Source organism: Danio rerio, chromosome 18 (genome assembly GCF_052040795.2).
Source record: "Danio rerio strain M-AB ecotype USA chromosome 18, GRCz13ab, whole genome shotgun sequence".
NCBI lineage: Eukaryota > Metazoa > Chordata > Actinopteri > Cypriniformes > Danionidae > Danio > Danio rerio.
In genome coordinates this window covers 18,623,019-18,650,991 of record NC_141038.1, presented here as the reverse complement: position 1 = coordinate 18,650,991, position 27,973 = coordinate 18,623,019, and the positions used below count along the sequence as shown (strand labels likewise).

The 27,973-nt window shown below is 36.2% G+C and overlaps 1 protein-coding gene across 2 annotated transcripts; it reads right to left on the bottom strand.

Annotated features, from left to right (window-relative positions):
- Positions 1-3,837: 3,837 nt before the first annotated feature.
- On the bottom strand, positions 3,838-26,838 carry trhr2 (thyrotropin releasing hormone receptor 2). 2 transcript variants are annotated; one of them, XM_087292076.1, is made up of 4 exons: positions 26,690-26,838; positions 22,512-23,193; positions 19,501-19,918; positions 3,838-5,497 (listed from the first exon to the last, which is right to left on the bottom strand). In XM_087292076.1, exons 2-4 carry the CDS (start codon positions 22,898-22,900, stop codon positions 4,808-4,810), a joined length of 1,497 nt encoding a protein of 498 aa, XP_087148202.1. In that variant the 5' UTR covers positions 22,901-23,193; positions 26,690-26,838; the 3' UTR covers positions 3,838-4,807.
- Positions 26,839-27,973: the final 1,135 nt, after the last annotated feature.

Sequence of the window (27,973 nt, the reverse complement as noted above, 5' to 3'; positions counted from 1 at the left end):
TTCACACTTGTAGTTTGGCCCTCTCTGTTTTTCTTAAACTGGAGTAAAAAGGCAGACTGACAAACTTAAAATTTATATATATATATATATTTTTTTTCTTTTTTCTTTTATGAAGTAGGTATATTTTGCAGGTTCTTGTGTAAACATGCTTGTATGTGCATACATGTGATGACGTCAGAATTCGTTTAGAGCTTATAAAACTAGCAAAGGAAAAAAGCAGCAGGAATTCTTAATTGAGATCTTCTGCAAACAGATGCATGTGTGATGACTGTATTAAACTGTAATGGGCAACAAAGCTTCTATGGTTTAAAAAAAAAAAAAAAGGTATGTGTCATCATTATGTCCTTTTCAACTTCCTGTTTTTGGTTAATTTAGATGTCTTTGGTTTATATTTCCATCAAACCACACCAGAATTAAATAAGAAGTACCTATACACATGTTTACTTAAAAAAATGCTGTTCTTAAGAGTTTTTGGGCTCTATTTTAACAATAAAGATGCAAAGTCTGAAGCACATGGAGCAAAAGCATTAAGTGCGTGTCCGAATCCACTTTTGCTATTTTAAGGACAGAAAAATATACTCTGCGCCACGGCGCATGGTCTAACAGGGTTGTGCTTATTCTCTTAATGAGTTTTGGGTGTGTTTTGAGCATAACATGCATTAAACCAATCAGTCTCATTGCCCATTAATTTAAGAGTCAGTTGCATCACACCATTATGCATGCTGGAATTTGTAAGTGAAAAGGTTAATGCTTTACTAGAGAGAAAACGGTTAAAACAGACCATCTGCAGCACAAGAATAAAGAATGAGCCTCCTCCACTCTGTCTCTTTACTTTTACTCTTTACTTTACTCCATTACTTTTGTGAAAAATGGAATGGTATACGCACTCCACCGAAGACATTCATTAGCCTACATATTTAATTTAGTTTGTTAAGTGCAAAGATTTGCATGGAGGTAGAGGCAGTTTTATATTTATGTAGAAAATAACATTTTAAAATATTTTAATCCTTTAATTCTGTTTCATTTGTAAGGATATTTGTGTATTGCTGTACATCCTGTGTGTATTAAGCAATGTGTAGGCTTTTAAATTACACAACTAATGCGCTCCGCGCTGGACTTTAGACCTGCTTTCAGCTGGTCAATTGCGCAGTCTATTTTAGTTCCTCAAAATATCATCGCACCCACAGTGCGTCTTAACACACCTTCTTTATAAACCAGAAAACCTATGAATCCACAAAGTGACGCAAATGGATATACTGAAAAGTGGGAAAATTAGGCTTGCACTGGTCTGGAAATAACAACAAATCGCCCCAAACACATCTTGTGCTTTATTGCACCGGGGGTATGATAGGGACCTTTGTTTTGTTTCTTCTCTAAATATGTAAAATTGTTCAATCAAGAAGCATTTTCTTGACAAGCAAAACAAGCATTGTTTTTGTTTCCAGAAATACTAAAATTTTAAGTTTGAGTTTCTTAAAACAAGCAAAGTAATCTGCCAATCGGATATGTGAAATAATCTTATTTCAAAATAAAATCAATCTTTTGAACATCAGCCTTAGCTCAACTTGTCAAGAAAATGCTTTCAAAAATTCTTGATTTGTTATTTTTTTAAATATTTTTTCTAGAAACAAAAAAATAAATTTTTCTATAATGTATTAACACCAAAAATCTTATTTAATTTATGCTCATTTGTTTGTTTTTAATTGTATATTTAGTATTGACATGTCCTTGTCATGAAAATGGCATTCAATAAAAAAATACATTACATTCCATTCTAGAAACAAAAAGTATTTTTTGCAGTGTCCACACTTCACACATATGAACTGCACTAATGCTGTGTTCACACCAAATGGAAGTTTTAAGTAGGTCAATTTGCCAGAATTGTGAATGACTTGGAATGCACGGCTTGTTTTTCACACAAGCATAGAAATCGCTCCATTTCCATCCTCTGTATGAGTAAAAAATTTAACTTGAGCAGAAAATTGCGTAAGACAAAAATATTCCACGGGCGGCATGGTGGTGCAGTGGGTAGTGCTGTTGCCTTACAACAAAAAGGTCGCTGGTTGGAGTCTCGGCTGGGTTAGTTGTCATTTCTGTGTGGAAGTCGCTGTGGCGACCCCTGAGTAATAAAGAGACTAAGCGAAAAGAAAATAAATAAAAAACATTCCACAAGTAATGTAGTAACTTGATGCTTCGCATATGGTGTGAACCCAGGATTACAAAATCAATGCAAAAGTGCAAATAGAGACAAACTTCCAAAAGGTGGTGCGAATGATGCAGAATCAAACCAAAGCAAAAGTGTGAACACCTTATAAAGGACTGATGTCTGAAGTCACAATCTAATGAAAGTAGTGACAGTTATGAAATATCGTTCCTTTTGTACTGTGACATTTTAATGAAACAGATTATTGAAAAAAATGTATGGTGGAAATGTGGTTCTGTCCATCTGTTGTTTAATTGGATGATCTGAATGCAAGCTTGTCAGTTGTGAGAAAGAGCCAGGATTTAAGCAGACTAAATGATAGAAGTCTGATTTGCGTCCCTCGAGAGAAGTTTCATTAATGGAACCACTGATAAAAATAGAGAGCCTTTATTTTTAAGAACATACCTCACAATAGGGACAGAAAAACTATTGTTACTTCCCCTTCTTAATGACTTTAAGCCATTTGTGAGTTTTCTGTTCTATGGTTGCTGCTTCAGTATTTAGATATTATAAATATATTTTAGGATTATTAATATTAATTAGTTTCCCAGTACTGGGTTGTGGCTGGAAGGCTATCCACTGTGCAAAACATATGTTGGAATAGTTGGCGGTTCATTCTGCTGAGGTGACCTCTGAAATAGTGACTGAGCCGAAGAAAAATGAATGAATGAATGAATGAATGAATGAATAATATTAATTCACTCCCTTTCAACTTTTTCTCTGCTTCATCAGGGGTCTCCACGATGGAATGAACCACCAATCGCTCTGGCATACTCTTTACACAGCAGATGCTGCAACCCAGGACTGAGACTACAAGCCTCAGTTCTAGGAAACACCCACACAATCTCCCATCCACACACTATTAGTTGTGTGACAACTTAGTTTATCCAATTCACCCGTACTAAGGGCACACTCACACTATGCTATCCAAATTGTGCCCAGGTCCGTTTCCTGGATCGTTTAAAAAAAAGTGTGAGTGCTCTGAATCGGGCTCAGGCATTGTTCAATTGGCTGAAGACGAAACGTGCCTAAAAAGCTCCACCTTTAGCAAACCTCCTAATTCCTGCAGCATGAGGACTTTATGATTGTTTATAAGTGTCAAAAGTGGCTGATCTGTTCAGCGAAATATTTGACTGCGTGTCACTGCTTCTCAAACAACTTAAATGATATAAAGAAATCTCCACTGTGATGAGTGAGAGCGCTTCTTACTGAACAGTGCATCATCGATGACATAAGCTTGCTCAGGCAGGAATGCAATGTGAGTGCGAGCCGTCGGGGGAGATGAGAGGGGTGCCAAGGGTGGTTCGGCCTAGTCCAAGGCAACTGTACATTGTGAGTCAGGAGCGGACTGGGATAGTATTTTCAACCGGGAAAAGTTACTGAAGGTCTGGCCAAAGTGCAGAGCGGTGGTGGGGGTGGGGGGTGGGGAGCGCAACGTTTATAAAAAGTGGGGTAGTGGAGCAGGTGCTCCCTATAGCCAGTCTGCCCCTGCAAAAATTCTTTATGATTTATATAATTTATTTGTAAAATAAAGACCTGCAGGTTAAAGAAACAGCAAAGGAGGAAGTTGCCGCGGGCCTTGGTGCAGATGTAAAGAAAAAAGGTATATTTATAATATTAATAGAACATATCTATAACTAGATAAAATAGACAAGAATATATTTATCTGTGCAACAGTTGTCGATCTGTGTGCACTGCAGATGCAAAAGGCAAACATTAGCTCACTGTTTCTGCACTTCATACATGCACGTGAAACAGGCTTGACTCTCGACTATTTTGACAAAATACACACCAACATTGCACGCTCACACAGAGCCCAAAATGGAAGTTTGAGATCATTGGGTCAGCCCAATGTCAATAAAGAAAAGAACCAATGGGCTGCAGATTATGTCACAGACCGGTCTATTCGAAAAAAGAAACATCATACTTTCAGAGTATCACAGATCACATCATTGTCAATTAATTAGGCAGAAAAACACGACAGTCTGGTAAGTGTGTTATGTACTGATCAGATCATAAGAAGATGATCAGCCCGGCCCAAAAAGTAAGCTGGCCCAGCGGGAAAACTGCCCGGTCTGCCAGATGGCCAGTCTGCCCCTGGTGTGAGTACGCCCTAAATGTCTTTGGACTGCGGGGTAAACCTGAGCACTCAGAAAAAACCCACACAAATATAGGTAGAACATGCAAACTCCACACATTCAGGCCTCCTTGTCCAGTCGGGACCCGAACCTTGATTTCGCCCTTGATATTAATTAGAAGTTTATATCATACATTTAGATATAGAATAGTACTTATACACCTACATTACTATGCAGCAGCAATAGGAGAGCAAAATTATAGTTTAAAATGTTTTGTCTGAATAACCACAATATTATGCTTTGAACACATCAAGCATCCCAAGTGAGGAGGCATGTGATGCTGGTGCTAACAGCCAAATGGTTCCACTTGCAAATCACGAGAAGAGAGTGTTTCGTCACCTTCACTGGAGAGAGAGAATGATGCCTGTGAGTACATACAAGTTTCCAATTTCAAGATCTGGCTTAGAAATGAACAACCAGGCTCAACCCCGCCACTTCAACGTAATATATATAGTAGTGGAGTGATCTATAAAACACTGTGACTGAGCTCTGCATCATTCTGTTCTGCTTCCCCCAGAGTAGATGTGAATTCACCGGACACTCGTTGTGTCTGCTGTGTGTTGCTCATGTCAGCGATAATATCCTGAGCACTATTACCGCTTTCCTCCATTATTTTCCCATTATCATTAATCTTGCTCATGTCCACGTCCTCCACTGTAGGCATCTCTGAGGTTTTCGATTCATCTATGTCACAATTTGAGCATGCATTTTTCTTGATGCTCGGATTAATCTCATTTTCAACACCGTCACTAATCTGCCTGTCTGTATTTTCCACCTTGTTCTCAAAGCCCTTGTTTTGTTTCTGCTCTGGAGTGACTGAACCGACTTTCTTAGGAGTGTCTCTGGTGCCGTTGCTGCAGATTCGCGGGTCTCTTCCTAGGCTGTATCCGCTCTGGAGCATTGAGAGTGTCCGTTGGTGCACATCTTCCCTACGGCAGCGGTACAGTCCGCGGAAGGCCGAGCGAAACTTCTGGGACATCAGATTGTAAACGACAGGGTTGATGGCGCTGTTAGCGTAAATGCAGGTCCTGCAGAAGAGAATGAACCAGGAATCCAGGTATGGCGTGCTGACGAAGGAGTTGATGAGGACCAGGGTCCTGTAGGGCATCCAGAGCAGGGCGAAAAGTACAACCACCACAGCCAACATCTTGGTGACCTGAAAAAAATGACAGCATGTTCATTTATGGATCAACTTCTCGTTAAAGAAGTTGCTCATATTTTAGCTGAATTATTTGGGGCTTTGCTGTGGAAAATAAAAATAAATAATATTCAATCTTTTTCAGAGGCTGATCTGTTTGATTTGGAAGACCAAATTTATCATCAGGACCCATTAAGCCCGATTTCATACTAATCAAGTCCCTGCAAGGAATCAGCTCTCAAGTAGGACCCAGTGTGATCCTATTGGTCCCACTTGAGTTTTAATTGGTAGAATTTGTTGCACCTGATTACAATTCCTTTGAAATCTTGTTTTAATTATGTGATTCAAGATGTTATAATGACTGTTAATGTGTTTAAAATTAAGTGTTTTATTGACTAATGGCAAGGCAACTAAACAAATAGGCAACATATTATTTCTTATTATTTTTTACTGCTATTATGAAATGTAGAAATGGTAAGAACTTACATTTACATGAATTGGATATTTATTGTTAAATATTTGAATACATTATATAATATATATGATTTTTTTATTATTTATGAACTCATTTATTCAAAAAGGTTGTAGAAGCATGGGGATTGGAAATAAATTAAATATAATAATGGCAAAATTACTGATTTTTGTTTTTACTTGTTACTATTTAGAGATAATAGATTACAGAGAACAACAACAGGACAAATTTTAGAATTCAAATAAAACACAATTAAAATTCTACACTCTCAGAAATAAACGTACAAAACCTGCCACTGGGATGGCACCTTTTTAAAAGGTACACTTTAGTATCTTAATTGTGCACATAGGTAACTTGAAGGTAAAATTTTGTACCTTTAGGGTACTGTCACAATCACCAGCAATCTAATCCTTGTAGATCACAGGTAAACACGTAGATCCCCATAGAACTACAAATCTGCCATTATTTGGACTACAGATCCAGTCATTCACGGCTTACACACACCTGTTCCCGATTCCGCTGATTGCACAAACACATAGCCGGAGTATCATTACGGACTGTTTACAAGCACGATGTATACAACACAGAGACACACACACACATCAGTGCTGAGTCTTGTTTTCTGTTATTGTGAACGATGCTTTGCCTTGCCTTGCCTGACACTTGCATTGTTTTGTTTGTTTTGGTTACATTGGTAACATGATTTGCCCGCATGTTACCATTTGCTCCTGATTCTCTTATAATAAAACCTGCATTTGGATTCACATTGGATTGTCAGCGTCCCTTCATATGACAGGTACTATGATTGTTTTTATTTAAAATTTTAAAGTTTAAAATTGTAATTTTAGTTTTGAGGGTGTAGCCAAACACTGCAATATGTTTGCATTACTTATTGGGAACTTTAGAAAAAGCACGTCATGATTTCTAAGTACTATGTGATCCTGGATTAACATCTGTGTTTTTGTTCAAACATGTAATCCATACTTATTCCCTACCCTTAAACCCAACCATAATGTAAATTATTCCCAAAATCAAAGGGGAATAATAGTTGTATAACAATCATGTAGAAGTGCATAAACCTAACTGTAAGTCTAAGTTTAACATAAAAAGTATATTCCTTAATTCTGATTGGCTAATGTGAAAGAACTAGCAGCAATGACAAATGATTGTGTTGTTGTCTTATATCAGATACATTTGGTCCCGTCTTGCACAAAAAATCTCATGTGAACACCAAAGAGACGACAGCAGATAAACATTCTCCACCTGTGTGAGAGAATGTATTGTTCGACACCTGCAAGTGGCAGTATCTGTGCAGTCATTCCACAAAGGGAAACCAGAACTAGTGCTGCACACATACAAACAAAGCAGCATTTACATAGCATTTTCTCAGTACTTCACCACAGAGGGATTCTCTCATGCAAATATTTCTAACAATCTGAAGTCATAGTTTGCAAATATTAAAAAAAAAATGCAACAAAATCATAGCTGGTTTCTTTGTGTTACCTGTTGCTTTGTGTCGTTTGCTTAGCTTCATCATTTCGGTTTTAGTTTTCTCACACTGATTCATACCTGAACAGCCAATCAGAGCTCTCTTTTTCTTAGACAGCAAAAGCCAATTTTATAAGCTGAACTGAGCAATCTGTCTCCAACATAAGCCTGACGAGAGGTGACATCCAAATAAACTAACCTGACAGACGCTCACGTACAGCCCGATCCTGCCCAACGGCTGACTGTCAGCTTGGTGTGTCACGGCCTTTAACTTTGTTTTGCCAACATATATTTTTTGATTCTTAAAGTACCAGTAGCAATTGAATTGCATTGTATAAATAAGCAAGGATCATAGTTTTCAGTTAAAATAAATCATCTTTAATGCTCTGCTGAAGAAGAAAAAAGTCTTGTATCCATTTATCTTGGATGGCCAGAGGGAGAATAAATTAACAGCAAATTATCATTTTTGGGTAAATAATCCGTCTAATTTTAGAGTAAAGTATAACATCTAGCTTTCTTCTGATCATCCAGATGTTTTACAAGAATTCAGAATGCTGCTTTGAAATATTGCACATTTTTTTAAGAGTTGTTTCATAATTTGAACAGGACGCTGTTAACATTGTAAACAGATGTTCAAGTGCAATTTAACATTAGTATTTTGTGTATTCCTTTTGATGATATAAATGTTAATTATTTTCTACTAACAAGTCAAAATGTTTATGTGACAAGATAAAAATCATTACTTGTACCAGACTGTGCAGTTTTAAAACAACAACAGAGAAAAACTTGAAACTTGTTTTACAGAAAGTGAAGAATTACTGCAAAATTTCTTGTTTTGTTTCAATCTATTCGATTTTATTTTATGCTGTTCAAATAATTGGGGTTATCATTTTGTAGCATAAAATGTACAATAATAATAATAATATAATATAATATGAATTTTTAAATGCTGTTTTGTTTAACTGAAATTTGTTGTTTTACAGTGATGTAAATAATAATAGTTTAATCCATAAATTTAAATTTATTTAAATAATAGTTAATCATTACATATTTAATTATATTTATAAAACAATAATGACTTATTATTAATATAAATTTTATTGTATTTATTTAGTATAGTAGTGCATAGTATATATTCACGATATTACCACTTAATATGGTAACTACAATCAAAAACATTAAAGGGCACCTATTTTACCCCTTTTTCAAGATTTAAAATAAGTCTTTTGTGTTTCCAGAATGTGTCTGTAAAGTTTCAGCTCAAAACACTCATCAGATTATTTATTATACCTTTCAGAATATTGGAATTTTCTGCTTTGAACCCCATGTAGCTGTTGTTTGATAGTTCTCCCCACCCTCAATTCCTATGCACATGCCTGTCAGAGTGTGCCTCAATTTCTGCCTTGGCTGCATCAGATAAACAGCACAGTGACAAGGAAGCAGATCTCATGTAACATTTGTGAGAAATACTACAGTAAGAACTTTCCCAATGATTATTTGATGTATTTGTTAGTTAATTCAAGCCCTTCTGCAGCAATGAGTCACACACAGTGTCCTTACAAAGTTCACACACATACACAGTTTCTGCATGGCAAGTGTGACAGCATGCACATTAATATCCACTGCTTTATGGATATCCGTTATGTTAATGTACAATATAAACCTGATTTAACGTCCACAAACCAGGATTGAAGCATCTTCTTTTGCAATTGTATGGACTTGTGGCTGTGGTGATAAATTAAAGATGGTAAAATTGCTGTAATTTATTACAAGCACACACTTTTTAAAAAACGTTTTAAACATGTAAAACTCATTCTTGATCACATTTGATCATGATTAATGATCACAGCAAGCCCAACAGATCTTCTATTCTCAGTTGCTTCGTGCACGTCCTGTCTTGTTGATATGATTATACGTGTACAATGGAGACATGTTAATATGCGGCTCTCAATCAATTTGGTGGGTGGGAAAACCGCAATCGGACGTTATGCTGCGGTGGACCTCAAAAAAAGGAGGGATTTGCATCCTATTTTAACATCAGGAAATTAAAAAAATACTTGTGTTTCTATTATTCTTCTATCACAGCTTAGATGATTTTCCCCATAGGTACCTTTTAAGCTATATATAAATACATCAGAATTATATGTTTTAATTTTATTTTTATATACATTTAAATAAAGAAAACATTTTCTCAGGATAGGAAAACAAGCTACATGTACAACAAATCATTTTTAGGCTTTAAATTTGCAATATGCCTATAATGTAACCTAACTCAATAAAAGAGAGTTTTAATTTCATAAACGCATGTGGTAGTGAAAAACAGTTGCTAACTGTGTTATATGAATAATTTTCCTCTCTTTAAAACTTACGTGCCTACAGTTGTCATAAAACATTTAACAGTTTTGAAAAACATGTATCTTAGCAGGCTGGATAATGTTACCATGGAAACATTACACGTTTAAATTAGAAGAAATTACAGCAAGTCTCAAGAAAACATATTCATGCTTTCAAGGTACACGATCAGTGAAAATAAAACGTAATATCAAAGTCCTTTGATTACTTTTTTATTTTAGGGGGAAAAGTATACAAGCATCCTTAAACTCAGTGCTTGAAACTCCTTGGAAATCTTCCTGAAATCTAAATTATTTTTTGGGGAGTTTAATATGAACATGTTAGACTTAAAGGGGTAGTTGATCCTAAAATGATAATTCTATCATCATTACTTACCCTTCACTTGTTCCAAATTGACCTTTTTTGTGAACTTTACCTTTAAGTTCCTCTATAGGCTAGTGTGCTCCAAAACAAAGACAGCATTTCCATTTTGAAGATAAAGACATCCTGCAGTTTCTCACTCAGGCCAATTATGATCAACATTACTTTTTGACATCACAGTTCAGCTTCAAATTAAATCTTTTTCTACAACACACAGCTGGAATCATTTACCTGCCTATATTCAGAACCAAGAGTTGCGATAAGGAAGGTTTGCCTAAATACTTAAACTAATTAATAAATAAATGGTATCCAACAAAATATTCATCTGAACTCTTCTACTATTTATTAGTTAGAACAATGAAGAGTAGAATTAGAGCCACATTACTAAAATGTGCTGCATGCATCTATGCCAAGCTCTAAGGAGAAAAAATGCATTCCACACACAAAAACAATATGCATACAATTTCAACCATTACAATTTCTATGACATCTAAAATAAACAGCTAGAGTAACAGTTACAAGCATGCTACATAATTTTGTAAATTATACATTATTTAACGGTAATATGAAATGTATTTTATTGTTGGACAGTTATGCAGTATGTTACTGTATTTTGAAGTTGAATTGTGAAACTTACTGTATTTTTACAGTAAAGATATACAATACTGTGAATACATATAGACCAAGATAAATGGTGCTGTTAATATAAACAAAGACCCTAGAATTAGGGCTGGGCAGTATATCGAGTTCTGGGGATATATCGATAGAATTTCCTAACGGGATGCGGGATTATCCAATATCGTTCATATCAATATGGTTTGAGGCCACATGTGCGCAATTCTGCACGAAACCACTCCAAGGTAGCACGCGAGCTCCACTTGTACAAATGTGCACATGCGCAAATGAATGATTCACTCCATAAGTCATACAGAAGATTTGTTCAAAATGAAGGAATTGTTTAAGAACAACATGGAGGAACATGCAGTGCTGGTGTTGTATCAAAATCTGACTCCCCGGACAATTCTTACTCCCCCTCAGAATAGTCACATGGTGTGTTCCTTTTTTTTGCTCTGACAATGTAGCTATGTTTTCTATGGTTCTGTTTACTTTGTTATTTGCACAACAGCACAGTAGTGCTGTGTTTAGTGTAAAGCAGGAAAAAACCTGTATTGTATTTATTTATGAAAGATTTTTTTAGAATTTGAAATGTTATGCAACATAGTTTTAAGCAGGACAATATCAAAGATTTTGTGCAGCTGTTATTTTTAGTGCAGCTGTTTATTCATAAAAAGGAGGGGAACCCCTGTGTTTGATTTATATTTGGCTCAAAAAATGTTTTAATAAAGTTTTAGTAAAGGCTTTAACTCTCAAGTAACAATTTATGGGAAAATTCTGGACAGATATCGTATATCGTCATTCCTCCTAAAATTACAGAGATATGATTTTTTGCCATTATCGCCCAAGCCCTACCTAAAATACACAAAACATGTCACTCATAGTTTTGAGTGAGGAAAAGTCTAATGGTCAATAGATGAGCCAATCATCGATTGTTATAGACTGATATTTCTCTGGGGGAGAAGCCCAGACCACACATGTGCTTTTATGGCAATTGGGTCGTAAACAAACGCAATGGAATCTTAGCGAATACTTGCATACAGACATAAAAAACGTATCCAAATAAAGCTTGAAATTTGTGCTTTTAAATGAACCAAGTGTGTTCTGTTTAAAATGAATGCAAGGTACAGTCCATCCTGTCAAACGCACATCACATGACAGCAGCTACTCAAAGCCCAGAAACTTGTAAACAAGGAGTCGCCTGACAAAAAATTACTGCAGTTTGTTTTTTAAGGAATACTGCCGTTTTAGTTAACTTCTGGAAAGTGCAGTTTTCTGGACACGAAAAAAAATTGGTATTTAAGTATATTGCAATACAAATGAAGTACTACAACACAACAAACTGCAGTACATCTACTGCAACACAACTGAATTACTACAGTACAACTGCCGTACAATTACAGCAATACAACTGAAGTACTACAACTACTATAATGCAGTACTGCTACTGCAATACATCTGAAGTACTACAGTACAAATGCAGTACAACTACTGCACTGATACTAAATTGATATAGCCTACTGCTATAATGCAGTACAACTACTGCAATGGTACTGAAGTATTACAACTACTTTTAATGTGCATGCGCATTAGCTCAGACACCCTGAAAATATGGCAATTTTGTTTGATTTGGACATTTAGAAATTAAACTTGTAAGACAGTTGTTGATTAATTTTATTAGTGATTCCAAATATAGATATTGTAAGCGTAAGCTTGGCTAACAGTTTTGGAGAATTTAATGTTTCTCTATTCAGACAGAAAGCCAGAGGATACTGCCCGAGAGCCGTTTCAAAGATGGCCGCTGAGTGAAATGACTTGCCTTAAAGGTACTTTGATATAAATACAGCATTTGCTGTAACTGATTTACAATAAGTTACTGTAGATTTTACAGCAACCTGTAACAGTGTACAAATTGTCACAAACTGCCACAGTGCACACACACAGTCTGCTCCAGTCCAGAGACAAACCAGCAAACCATGAAACTTATCAGACCTAGTTCACTCAACAATGTAAAATCTTCTATCATTTACTCACCCTTGACTTGTTTTAAACCAATTTGAGTGTTTTAGTTGAACAGAAAAGAGACTATTCTGAATTTTTTTCTAAACTGTGTGTAACCATTTCAAAGTATTTGATTTTCCAACTATGATTTTTTAAAGTAGAGAAAATGTGGCTGTCAAGACTCAATTGTGCTTTATTTCACAAGTCTGGCTGAGCTACCTAACATCTTAATCATAGTTCAGTTGAAATTGCTTCACATATCAATGAAAGCTGTGCATTCCAATGCAATCCAGTGTACCTTTAAGGCATAATCCAACCTCATTTGTATTTTAAAAATTGCATTTTACATTACTGTTGTACTATAAAATTAGGAAGTTGGATTGATACAGAGAAAAAGAGAAAGACATGCAGTCAAGCATCAGTCAAACATCTTTGTTTCCCACATAACAGTAAACAGCTAAACGCTGTTGAACCCCTTTGAGAAAGAGGAAAACCCACACCACATTTCGTCTGTCAAAAAACCCCAAAGCTGCCCTCCCTGGTGTCTCCTCGCTTACTTCAAATACATATAAACACCAAAATTCCTTCCATTAACATTCACGAGGACTCCTGTGGGGCTGGAGCATTTACGCATTGTGTCCCGTTAGAGATAGACAAGCGGTGACGGAGACCTTCAATAATAATGACAAAATTGTCTGCACAACAAAGCATCTAATTGAAGCCGCGCAAAGCTGGGAGGAGCTCTTTTAATTAACAAAGCAGGAGATAATGACTGCATGACTGCCGGTGACAATTTGAATATGCATTTGGAATATCTGGTTATTGTGATTGCTTATCAATGGAAAACAAGGGTCTTAACACAGCACAAACAAAGCCGGCTGCTACTCGTGATTAGGTTAAATAAAGGGGAGCCTCTACTGTAGTGATGACTTTATCAGATCCCTAGGAGAGATAACTTCACTCGAGCACCGCGGCGGCGCAGGCATCTTGAATCGTATTGAACTTTATGAAATTCGCAGATGAAGTGATCAAAGGGTTGGAGGTGCGGCGTAAGCGAGGTACAAAAGCGACAGAAAGGGAACCGCTCTTATAACCTCAAAGAGCATAATCTCTCGGAGTATTAAGCATACTTGAGTGAACATCGCAAATCATATTATGCAAATGTTCCGCTCAAGTGGGGCCCACTTGAATCTTGGAGATTTGGATCTGAAGCGCATGTAAGCGTCTTCACACACACAGAAGTGCCCTCGCTGTAAATGCAGAGACGTGTGCAACCGGGGTCAAAGAATGGGAGGGAATTCTGGACATTGTCAGTTTTCACCTGCTTGATGCAACTGATTGTGAAGTCACATGAGTATTAACAGTATGAGGCTGTCGGACGCTTGATTTTGATTGGCTGATGAACATTTTATCACCTAATCATCTAATATTGTCCTAATGTGATAAGATTCCTGCGACAAGCAGTGTGGCTTTCTGCACCAGACACGACACAAAAGAAAAATTAAAATACCAGAGCCTGTTATAATCATATTAAACCTCTTTAACGTTATTGCAACTACATGAGTAAATGATATTTGTTGGTCTGGTCACAGATCTAACATTCCTTTTCATACGTATTGTATGTTTAAGATCTAAGGTAAACTATCCCCTGCAGCTTTCAGAATTTAACACCGAATAAGGCACATAATCAGTACCTGAGGTGATCATTGTCATAGTAGTTTATGTTGTTGTTTTGCCATGACGTCGCAGAAATAGAAACCATTTCTAAAATAGAGACTTTGCACATCGCTGCTGCAGATGATTAGAACAAAAGCAACCTTTTATTGTGTTTCACAGTGTACAGTGTACAGCAATTATTTTCCAAAAAAAATATTTTTTTCATCCTTTCAGTCTATTACCTGATGTACCTATTTGTTTTTTTGTTATTTATTCAAATATATTTAAATAATTGGCGGTGCATTATTTCTTTTTTTTTTTTTTCATTTCAGTGTCATAATGATTGTAGTTGTATTAAATCTATTGAATGAAAATAGAATAATTATTAGATTATAAATTCATTTATTAATAAAGATATTTATTAAATACTTAATTTATTCTAATCTTATAGTTCAGTTGTAGGGCAGCGCTGTGGCTCAGTGGTTAGCACTGTTGCCTCACAACAAGAAGGTCGAGCTGGTTTGAGTCCCAGCTGGACCAATTGGCATTTCTGTGGGGCGTTTGCATTAGTGTAGGTTTCCAGTCCAAAGACATGCGCTATAGGTGAATTGAATAACCTAAATTGGCCGTAGTGTATGAGTGTATGTGAGAACGCAAGCCTGTATCGGTGTTTCCCTGTACTTAGTTTTGACTGAACAGGCATATGATGCGTAAACAAATGTTGCAATAGTTGCCGGTTCATTCTGCTGTGGCGACCTCTAAAATAGAGACTAAGCCAATGGAAAATAAATGAATGAATGAGTTCAGGTATTTTAGATATCATAGCCATTTAGATCAACTAAATGGCAAAAATCCTTGACAACTACAGCTGAAATAATTAAATTTAAAGTTTTTAAAATATATATTTTATTTTAATTATTGTTTAAAGTATATATATATATATTTTTTTTTTTTTCTAAGCTTAACTGGATGTAAAAACTTCAAAAATCAAACTTAAATAAAAACATATGAAAGCTCAATATTATTAAAAAATGTTAGCCCTTCTGTGGATTTTTAAAATATTTTTTAAAATATTACCTATATATGAAATATGAAGTTTAATCAAGCAAGGATAATTTTACAGTATTTCCTATAATATTTTTCCTTTAGAACAATTCTATTTCTTTTAGTTTAGCTGGATTAAAAGCAGTTTTTTTATTTTTTTAAAACAATTTTAAGGTCAACAATATTACTCCCTTTACGTTTTTTTATTATATTTTTATTTTTTATTGCAACAGGAAAAAACACCTTTGTCCAGTGACTTGTCTAAAAAACCTAGTTGCTCATTTAAATTGCACTTTAATCCTAATACTAGTATCTTCCAAATTAACTGAAACCATCATGTACCATCATCATGGCAAAGGCAAAAAAATCAAAAGTATTGTTTAAATGTGTTGTAAAATATCTTCTCTCTGTTAAACAGTACTTGGATGAAAATATAATGTATCATTGTCCAGATAGCGAATGAAAAAATCGATAGTGTTGCTGTTTTTATTTATATTTTGTGTATGGCATGTGTTTGAGTAATTAAATAGAAATTAGAAGTAACTACGTAGTAATTAAAAGTAATTAAATAGTAATAGTTTAAAATAGTTAAAATTTGTTTTATTCTATATTTTATTCCCATTTTTATATATATACATACATAAATGATGGATACCTAGGTGGTTTACACATCAGTGTAAACTGTATCAATATGTATGTGAGATTGAATAAATTCATCCTCAAATCATCTTCAATGCAACCCTTCAAACCTTACGCATACCCAAGATCTGAAATTCTTGGCCCTTGTATGTCTTGATGGCTTTTGTATTTTGGCTGTATGCAGGTGCAGATCATATCTCTAGTGTCAGAGAGCCCATCATGTGTCACAACACAGCCACGTCTGCTGCACTGATGGTAATGTAGACCCAATCCTGATGGCCCCTAATGCCTCTCTTCTGATGAGACAGATCCTAATGACCTGCTATATAATGATATTCTGCCATTAGGTAGCCTTTCACATCATAAACAATGAGCTCAGATGTTTGCTCTCTATCTGTAATATCTCTAAGATGTTACTGTGTTGCATACAGCTTTCAGCCTAAAAATGACTATTTTTAGGAAGCATTTAGTACAAATGACTTCCATTTTGAAGCTAACAACCTGTATATTATGTTCATATCTATTTGTGTACTTTGATTATTAATAGTAACCTGTACAGTATGTTCATCTATTTGTAAATATCTGACTATAGTTGATACAACTTGTGTATATTATGTTCATCCGTCTGTACATATTGCCCATAGATTTCTTTAATTGCGTTTATAACTTATACCTATATCTTGCACTAAGTCCTGGTTAAACATAATCTGTATTTCGTTGCCTGACTTTTATGGCCACCTGCTTGGACGAGGATATATACACTCACCGGCCACTTTATTAGGTACACCTTGCTAGTTCCGGGTTGGATCCCATTTTGCCTTCATTAACTGCCTTAATCCATCGTGGCGTAGATTCAACAAGGTACTGGAAATATTCCTCAGAGATTTTGGTCCATATTGACATGATAGTATCACGCAGTTGCTGCAGATTTGTCAGCTGCACATCCATTATGCGAATCTCCTATTTCAGACCAGGCAACGTTTTTCCAATCTTCCATTGTTCATTTCTGGGGAGCCTGTGTGAATTGTTGCCTCAGTTTCCTGTCCTTAGCTGACAGGAGTGGCACCCAGTGTGGTCTTCTGTTGCTGTAGCCCATCCACCTTAAGGTTGGATGTGTTGTGCATTCAGAGATGCTCTTCTGCATACCTCGATTGTGGTTATTTGAGTTATTGTTGCCTTTCTATCAACTGGAACCAGTCTGGCCATTCTTTTCTGACCTCTGGCATTAACAATGCATTTGCACCCACAGAACTGCCGCTCACTGGATATTTTCTCTTTTTCTGACCATTCTCTGTAAAACCCTAGTGATGGCTGTGCGAGAAAATCCCAGTAGGTCAGCAGTTTCTGAAATACTCCGACCAGCCTGTCTGGGACTAACAAGCATGCCAAGTTCAAAGTCACTTAAATCATCTTTCTTCCCCATTCTAGTGCTCAGTTTGAACTGCAGCAAATCGACTTGACCATGTCTACATGCCTAAATGCATTGAGTTGCTGCCTTGTGATTGGCTAATTAGAAATTTGCGTTAACGAGCAGTTGGACAGGGGTACCTAATAAAGTGGCTGGTGAGTGTATATCATAATATGGTTGTGCCGGGTTGTAGCTGGAAACAACATACAGTATGCTGGATAAGTAGGCGGTTCATTTCGCTGTGGCATCCCTGATGAATAAAGGGACTAAGCCAAAAGAAAATAATTAATGAATGAATCTTCATAATGGTTTGGACTATTGCATAGTGTCTGAAAATGTACTACATTTGAATTTGAACTCTTTTCACAATTGCTAAAAAATTGTGAACTTTAAAATGTTTTTATTATATTTCGCAACAGTAAAATATCAAAGCACTCAATATTTAATTGTAGTTAATGGTAATTTTAGGTAAGTTATTTTAGTTTTATTTAACCATGAATAAGCCAGACTTTAGCCTGATTTACTAAAAGAAAACGTAATTAAAAATAAAAGTGAAAAAAACAAGCTAAAATAAATACTATTAAATGAATTAAAACAGAAACACACATTAAGCTTACCAATTTCACCCGTTTCAAGATTTAGAATAAGTCTTTTGTGTCTTCAGAATGTGTTTGTAAAGTTTCAACTCAAAACCTCTATCTGATTATTGATTATATCTTTCAGATTATTGGGATTTTCTGCTCTAAACACAATGTAGCTGTTATTGTTGCCTGTGCCTTTAATGCTAGTTCTCACCACCCACCGTTACCACATGCCTGTCAGAGTGTGCCTCAATCTCCACCTTGGCTGCATCAGATAAACAGCACCGTGACAGACATGAAGGAAGCAGATCTCACATAACATTTGTGACTAGCAAGAACTTTCCCAATGATTAGTTGATGTATTTGTTGTGGAGTTAATTCTGCAACGAAAAGGTTGTTACAAAGTTCACGCACACAGACACACACATACAGCATGTGTTTAACTTTGCACTGTTTTTGCACGGCAAATGTGACAGGATATCTGTGCAGTGTGGATATCTGTTATGTTAATGTACAAATTAAACCTGATTTAACGTCCACAAACCAGAATTAAAGTGCCTTTTATAATTGTTCTGACATGCGGCTGTGGTGATAAAGTAAAGATGGTAAAATCGCTGCCATTAATTACAAACATGCACTGTTTTAAAACTCATTCTTGATCACACTTGATGATGATTGATGATCACAGAGAGCAAAACAGATCTTTTAATCCTGGTTGCTTTGTGCACGTTCTGTCTTGTTGATTTGAATATATACGCTGCTATGGAGACATATTAATGCGTGGCTGTCATTCAATTCCATGGGCAGGGAAACCGCACCCCTACATCACATTGTGGTGACCCTCAAAGTAGAAGATAAATCCTATTCTAAGGTCAGGAAGTTTTTAAAAAGACACTGACTGTGTTTATATTACTCCAATATGACTGTGGACACACTATACCTACACACAGTTCTGTCCAAACAGCTTGATTTTCATCATAGGCGCCCTTTAATTGATTTGTATTGGGACAACAGGAATGAATTGTGTTGAACCTTGCATTTGTAAAGGGTATTCAACATCAAATTAAAGATAAAACTACAACGCAATCAAATAAAAACATAAATCTTAACTCCCCTAAACTAAGGCAAAATGCCCTTTAATGCTATTTTACAATTTAAACTGCACCAGGAAATATCAGCACACTCTTCTCTCTACCAATTGACATTTAGTAGAGTGAAACATCCTTGTCATAAAAAAGAAGTGACCTTTCAAAAAACAAATATGCGATAATAATCATAAGCCACAGTGCAGGAGCAGAGGAATGGCCCTCATTTACCCTCCACTGCAATCTCAGTGGATATCAAAATGCAGAATTAATTGTCTAAATGCAAAATTACACAGACACACACACTCACACACATTTACCTGTTTCCGAGAAGAAAGTGCACTCTTAGGGCGTCCCTGACGAATTGCTTTCCCTCCATCAGCCGGTTCTTTGCAGCTTCTTCTAAGAGTTGGAGCAATGACGGTACCCGAATCCGGCGGATGCGGCAGAGGATTCAGGTACAGGATTCGGGCAATGAGACCATAAAGAGCGATGGCCAGGAGTAAAGGAATGACATAGAAGATGGTGAAGTCGATCAGGTAAATGGGCAGGTAAAGATCTCGAGAGACACGGTATCCGCACTGCACTCTGCCGTCAGGATTCACCTGGATGTCCACCAGGAAGAGCCAGAGCATACAGTAAACACAGGTGAAAACCCACACAACAGCTATGATGCGCTTGGCTCGGGATACTGTACACACGGTCTGCGCCCTCATTGGGTGGCATATGGCGATGTATCTGTAGAAGCAAGAGGAGATTTTGATGTTTATAAGTTTGTTAGGCGCAATTGGCGATTGTTTCCAAAAACTACACTGTAAAAAATTTATATTTGGTATTTTGTGGCAAACAAGGTGTTTTCTGTTTATTTATGGTTGGCAGTTTTATCTCTGCTCTGTCGAATTTTGATGTTTAACTCCAGATTAACAAAGGGATTTTTTTAGTTTGAGACAAGATATTATTTAAGAAATAATACAGAGAGAATTTTAATCTGTAAAATAACTAAACAAGTACTAGCAGTTATTACCAGATTTTGTACAGTAATTTACAACACAAAAGGGAAATATATAACTTTAAACTAATAAAAATATCAACAAAAGTCCATTTTCAAACTTTCCAACAATAAAAGGATTTGGAGGGAAGATCAGGATCCCATAACACAGTTCAAAAGCATAAATAAATGGAAAAACATGAATCACAATATACAGAAAATGTTCATTTGTAGATATTTTGGTTAACAGTCTTTTCACATCCTGATAGCATTGTTAAATAAAGTGGTCCAAATGTATTTACATATGTTTTATTATTCTGTGGAAGGTGTAGAACCAAGAAAAGTATGTCCAATCAAAATATTTGGTGTCAAATGTTATGATAGGCTGTCTGACCTGCCTGTCAAAATATGTAATTGTATACCTCTATGCACCCTGTGCATGGAGAAAGGATTTTTTTCTGGTGAATGTTATGTGATTTATTGTAGGTAATTATACACTAATCAGCCACTTTATTAGGTACACCTTACTACTACCTCCTTTCGCCTTCGGAACTGCTTTAATCCTATGTGGCATAGATTCAACAGGGGTACTGGAAATATTCCTTAGAGATTTTGATCCATATTGACATGATAACATTATGCAGTTGCTGCAGATTTGTTGGGCTTTTAATGGGCACAAAGTGTGCCAAGAAAATATCCCCCACACCATTACACCACCACCATTAGCCTGAACCGTTGAAACAAGGCAGGATGGATCCATGCTTTCATGCTGTTGACGCCAAATTCTGAACTCACCATCCGAATTTTGCAGCAGAAGTCGAAACTCATCAGACCAGGCAACATTCTTTCCAATCTTCTATTGTCTAATTTTGGTGAGCCTGTGTGAATTGTAGCCTCAGATTCCTGTTCTTAGCTGACAGAAGTGGCACCCAGTGTGGTCTTCTGCTACTGTAGCCCATCTGCCTTAAGGTTTAAAATGTTGTGTGTTCAGAGATGCTCTTCGGCATAGCTCGGTTGTAATGAGTAGTTATTTGAGTTACTGGTGCCTTCCTATCAGCTCCAACCAGTCTGGCCATTCTCCTCTGGCATTAACAAGGCATTTGCGCCCACAGAACTGCCGTTTACTGGATATTTTCATTTTTTGAAAATTTTTTTTGAGATGGTTGCGCATGAAAATCCCAGTAGATCAGCAATTTCTGAAATAGTCAGACCAGCCAGTCAGGCACCAACAAGCATGCATCTTTTAAAAGTCTCTTAAATAACATTTTTTATCCATTCTACACTTGGTTTGAACTGCAGCAGATCGTCTTAACCATGTCTACATGCCTAAATGCATTAAGTTGCTGCCATGTGATTGGCTGATTAGAAATTTGTGTTAACGAGCAGTTGGACACGTGTACCTTATAAAGTGTATGTAAATAAAGAGTAATTTTTGGGATTCAATATACAGTCAACAAAATTAGACAATAGAAGATTGGAAAAACGTTGCCTGATCTGATGAGTCTCGATTTCTGCTGCGACATTCAGATGATAGGGTCAAAAATTGGCATTAACAACATGAAAGCATGGATCAACGCTTTAGGCTGGTGTGGTGGTAGTGTAGTGGTGTGGGGGATATTTTCTTGGCTTACTTTGAGCCCACTAGTACCAATTGAGCATCATGTCAACGCCACGTCTTCTGATGGCTACTTTCAGCAGTATAACGCACCCTGTCATAAAGCGTGAATCATCTCAGATTGGTTTCTTGAACATGACAATGAGTTCACTGTCCTCAAATGGCCTCTACAGTCACCAGAACTCAATCCAATAGAGCATCCTTGGGGATGTGGTAGAATGGAAGATTGGCATCATGGATGTGCAGCCGACACATCTGCAGCAACTGCATGATGTTATCATCTCAGTATGGACCAAAATCTCTGAGGAATATTTCCAGTACCTTGTTGAATCTATGCCATGAAGGATTAAGACAGTTCTGAAAGCAAAAGGGGGTCCAACCCGGTACTAGTAAGGTGTACCAAATAAAGTAGCCGGTGAGTGTATTTCTCATGGCAGCTTATTTATTGTGCAAAAATAAAACGTGTCAATTTTAAAATGCCCATTTTGTTCATTTATAATCAAATACACAATCGTTTTGTGCTCATAGTAAGTGACATTTGTGATATAGTAAGTTTCATAGCAGTTTAGTGAAGTAAGAATTGAAGTTTATGATTAAAAATTTCAGTTTATAATGACCACAAATAAGTAAACATTGATGTTTAGATTACTGAAATCATTAATGTTCAAAACAATATAACAGATATAGAAATAAATTATATGTATAATTTATTATTATTATTATTTTACCTCTCCACAGTGAATGCCGTGATTGAACAGGAGGACGCATTAATGCCAAGGTACTGAAAGTAGGTGATGCCCAGACATCCAGCGTGCCCGTACACCCAGGATGCCATCAGGCTCTCTGAGATGTTCGGCAGACCCGCAGCCACCAGGACCATCAGATCGGCCACAGCCAGGCTCACCAAATAGCAGTTGGTGGGTGTTCGCATGTGGCGTGTGGTAAGAACCACCAGCACCACCATGATGTTTCCCACAATGCCCACACCACACACCAGCAGGACCAGAAATACAGAAACAGTCTTATACTCCAAGGACTCTGTCACGGCATCTCCAGAGCCCACCAAAGAGATATTGGTTGGAGTGTCCATCCTGGAGCTCACATTTTCCTGCATCATTAGTCCTCTCTGTGTCAATACTTACACGATAACAGCAGAAAAAAAGCAGTATGGAAGTTGTTTGATTCAAACTGTATATATAAAAATAGCTTTTTACTGATGGGCTTTTCTTTTATTAAGTGTGTTGTTTAATTTTCTTGCCATCAACAGTGTAATAGCCTTCCTCTGCTGACCGCAGCCCATTATTTCTTCTGTGTTAATCTGTAACAGTATCCATTGAAAGCACTGAAATCCAGAGCCTGCATTTTTTTTCTCCTTCCACGTTAATGCAATCGTCCATCCAATCGATCACCCTGGAATAAAAGATTGAGTAAGTCAGTAGGGAAAAAGCGAGTCTCAATCACTGTTAAGAGGATTTCATCGCCGTCTGTTAATTACTGAATAACAGTCCATTTCATCTGGCATTCAAAAGATAAGGCTGAACACAGAAGCAGACCGAGCTGGGAGCATCACTTATTAAAATAACATGATGCAGGTTAACGTAGACTTCCTATTTTTTTTCTTTTACAAATATTCCCATTATGCTTGCTCTGGTAAGGATTTTAGGAGACTTCCTCTGAACATTATTGAGACAGGATGAGAAGCTTTTAATTATTTAAATGAGACATTTTAAGTGGTGCACGGCGATAAGTGCGGAAAATCACAGAAAGACTTAAAGCCACACAGCTGCTGTGGCAAATGGCATGTTTAATAACTAACAATCTTTAAATCAAACAGTGTGCTTTTCTGTGTTTTACGTGATCCTACAAATCTTTAATTTGCCTCAGTGGTTGTTTTTTCAGTGTATCCTGCACACAAAGCCTGTTGTATACTAGTCATTTTCATATTCAAACATTAATTCTGGGCTGAAATGGAGGTTTTGAAATCCATTAAAGCTACTAAATGGAGACAAGACGTTGTATAGAGCAGCTTGAAAAATCCAGACATCTGTTGCTCTTTTCAGCCGTCTCTTTGCCTTGTAAATAAGACTGCGCTGCCTCTCGGGGCTTCCCTAATAAATTGAGGTGGACACGATGTGAAAAGTAATTTAACTCAATCCCGACTTCCCAACCCTGCAAACCCTGCTCGGACTTCATCTTACTCTATTTCATATTCCATTAATACTGCTCTGGCAATGCAGATACGGACAAGTGCGCTGTGGTTTCCAATCATGTAAACTGAAGAGGGACACATTTCTGTGTGTGTGTCCAGTCTTTGTCTTTGCATAAATTAAAACATACATCATGTTTTTTACAAATTCAGTACTTAAATTCTAAAGATTATAAATTAATAAATGAATTATTTTTAGACATATTTCTAAAACATAAAGGTTTATTGGCAGTGCTGTTTTTTTGTTTTGTTTTTTTTTGTAATTATTAATTAATTAATTAATTTTCCTTCAGCTTAGTCCCTTTATTGATCAGGGATCTTCACAGCGGATTGAATCGCCAACTTATCCAGCATATGTTTTACACAGATATGCCCCTTCCACCTGCAACCTCCGGGTGAAACACCCATACACTCTCCCATTCACACACATTCACTACAGCCTATTTCATTCATTCACTCATTTTCTTTTCGGCTTAGTCTCTTTATTAATCTAGGGTCACCACAGTGGAATGAACCACCAACTTATCCAGCATATTTTTTACACAGCGGTTGCCCTTAAAGCTGCAACCCAGTACTGGGAAATGTCCATACACTCTGACATTCACACATACACGCACACACTACGGCAGATATAGTTTCTTCAATTCACCTGTACCACATGTTTTTGGACTGTGAGGGAAACCGTAGCACCTGGAGAAAACCCACACGAACACAGGAAAAACATGCACACTACACACAGAAATGCTAAGTGACCCAGTTGGGACTCAAACCAGTGACAATTTAGCTGTGAGATGACTGAGCCTCCATGTCGCCGTAATCATTTGTAATACTGCATTTATTTATTCATTGAATTGTATATAATCTCATTAAGTTATTTATAATGCAGTTATTATGCAGTTTTATAATTATTAGTTCTACAAAGTATCTTACCATACGTTAACCATTTTTTCTTGGATTTTATTGTAAAATAAACTTTCGTGAAAACATAGGTTCTTTGGATGTTAAATGGAACAGCAATAGCAATTTAATGATATATATATTTACAGTATCTATCTTTAAGACAGATAGAGTGGTTCTTTGAATAATCTTTAAATAGGTGGTTCTTTAGGACAGGGGTTCCTTAACATTTCAGCCCGTGACCCCTAAAATAACAATGCCAGTGACTCACGACCCCCAAATTTCTCTTACGTGTTTATGCAAATGCTGCTCATACAACAATAGGCACGAGCACAAAAAAGTGCAACCGTCTTACAACTATATTATTTTTAATAGTCATTTATTAATTAGTTTAATTTAGTATTAACCTCATCTAAAGAGACTGGTGGACACAATGTTTTCAGCACAAGTCTATTCTTGGTTTAATTTTGGAGACTGCCAATCAGAGATCATTCTCTCAATATTTAGATGGCGTCTGTATTTATTTTTAACGTATTTGACTGCCATAAAGGTGTCAGAAAGTTTAAACTGGTGCTATAAAATTAATCTGCTGCAGCTGACGTTATTGCTTTGTTGATAATCTAACTTAAACACACCGATCCTATGAAAAAAATATATAATTTGGCTGCATAATACATATGCTGGATAAGTTGGTGGTTTATTCCGCTGTGGCAACCCCTGATTTATAAAGGGACTAAGCCGAAAAGAAAATGAATGAATGAATTATTCTTCAGTTGCTTTACTGTGAAACTCCTATTTGATGTTTTCTGGCACCTTTATTTTTCAAGAGTGATGACACATTTTCATCGATAAAAAGGGGTATTGATGGTGAAAATATTATGTATTCATTTTCTTGACACTAAGAAAAATTATTTTCATAAAATAGTTCAGTATAAGTTACTTTAGAGAACAAATAGTTGCAACAAAAAAACATCTTTTTTCATCTTTATTTTAGTGCAGATTCCCTGTTTCATCTGTGGCAGCAAAATGACAGCTCTTCCTTTTCTTGCTCTGAGCTTGATTCAGAGATTTTCATTAATGGTGAGAGTCAGGCGTGCTGCTGTGAAATGGGCTGTCATTCACGTTTGTTTAGCTCTCCTAATTGACTGTATCACTACCAGAATCATAAATCAGAACAACTCGCTCTACCAAACAGCACGGCCGTGTTTCAAAACCTAGTAACCTGACTACCTAGACAGCACTGTGAGGTGCTACAGGATCGTTCCTAAAATATTACACGCCTAAAACACAGGTAGGGAACTCACTGGGGTTTGAGACAAAGCCTACAGTGTCGCTGTGACAATCACCTTCTCTATAATCTGTTTCTGAACAGGAAACCAGATGTTTCATTAGCCCACTGAACTAGAAATATTGATGGATCACGACTGAATAATTCAGAGTTTTACGCGTTTGGCAATACATCACGAAGATTCATCTTTTTACAATTGTATAGGCTACTTGAGGACCTTTAATTATATTTTCAAAAATGTAGACTATATGTTTTTTAGTCATGTAAATAGTCTTATAATTATCTACTATAATGCATTTAACCAACAAACATTCGTAAAATATTATATATAATTTAAGTCTCGTAAAACATTTTTTATCAGCTACCATTGTCATACAGAATACAACATAAGGTAAAATAACATAGAAATACACATGCCTCATTAATACAATATTCCACTCATAAAGTCGTTTCACATTTTACACGGATACTGAAAAATCGGGAACTTCTCAAAATAGAGAAAAAGCGTCTCCTACCAGAATCATTCTTGTAGTGTTGAACGAAATCAGCTCTCACGCAGTGTCGACTGTAAACCCCAGATCAAAAAACAAAATGCACTGATATGAAGTATTTGACATGACGAGCAAATAATCTGATCTTGTACAGAAGCGCTAGAAAATGCACTCTTTTAACTGTAAGTCTCCTTAACTGTAGGTCCCTTCATTACAATAGCGCCGCCTAGTGAACGAACTCGCCGGTGATTCGTGCATCTGTGGGTGAGTTGAGGACTGTTTTGAGCACACCGGCACTGTATAATTGAAGATGCTACAAAAGTTTCACTCTTAATGTAGGCTAATTATAGCACTTTTAGACAATATGCTGAACTTATATATATTAATTTAGGCCTATGTTCGTGCAAGGGACCCATTCTAACAGGTAGACCTAAATGGTTTCTTGTATAAACAACCAATTTAATCTGTGAAAATTCAAATATGAGTAAATCTAAACTATTATTTGGGGGGTATTTAGTTTATAATAAATTATATGATTAAATTATTTTACTCATTGTGGTAGGCTGTGTTTATTCATTTATTTATTGTTTATAATCATAATTCAGTATTCATTGTAATTTCTTGGACATTCTACCAGAGATGTACATTATCTGTTCCTGAAATAAAAAACACAGTGAATAAAAAGTATTTCATCCCAAATATTTCTAAAATAGACTGATGGCTGATTTCTGTGAGTTAAGAAATATGTCATTCATTTGGTTGTCAGATTTTTTTTTCTTTAGTAAAAACACTTTACAAATGTACAAACCCTGTCATTGTCCTTGTCCTAAGCCCAATTGAGCCTACGGCTTTAATGATTTTGTTATGCTAAAAACTGTTTATTAGAAGAAAAAACTTCAGAAATAGCTAAGTTTAAGTTGTTATCATTCACATCAATTGATTAAAAACATTAAATAAATTCTTTAAATAAATAATACAAATTAATTTACAATTGTCCCCATGTTTCTGTCAGTCCTTTCTCATTTGCATTAAATATAACATAAAATACGTGTAATAAAAGTGTATTTTTATAAAAAAAAAAGGCTATGACTTGAAAGTGACCATTTGACAGAGGAGAAGCTGACAGTATGTTTTTATATGATTTTCTGAGGACGACAAGCTTAAAAGTCAGGCCCCGTCACATTTTTACAAGTATAAATAAAAAGAAGGGACATTCTACCAGAAACATACATTTTTACAAGTAAAAATGTATGTTTCTGGTAGAATGTCCCTTCTTTTTATTTGTTTGGTATTATTCCAGTGTATAAG

Coding starts and splice junctions, on each gene's coding strand:
- trhr2 (XM_087292076.1), bottom strand. CDS start 22,900: ATGATGCAGGAAAATGTGAGCTCCAGGATGGACACTCCAACCAATATC. Junction 19,919..22,511: donor ACGGCATTCACTGTGGAGAG/GTAAAATAATAA, acceptor TTGCTTCTACAG/ATACATCGCCATATGCCACC. Junction 5,498..19,500: donor CACTTTCTTCTCGGAAACAG/GTAAATGTGTGT, acceptor CATTTTTTTCAG/GTCACCAAGATGTTGGCTGT.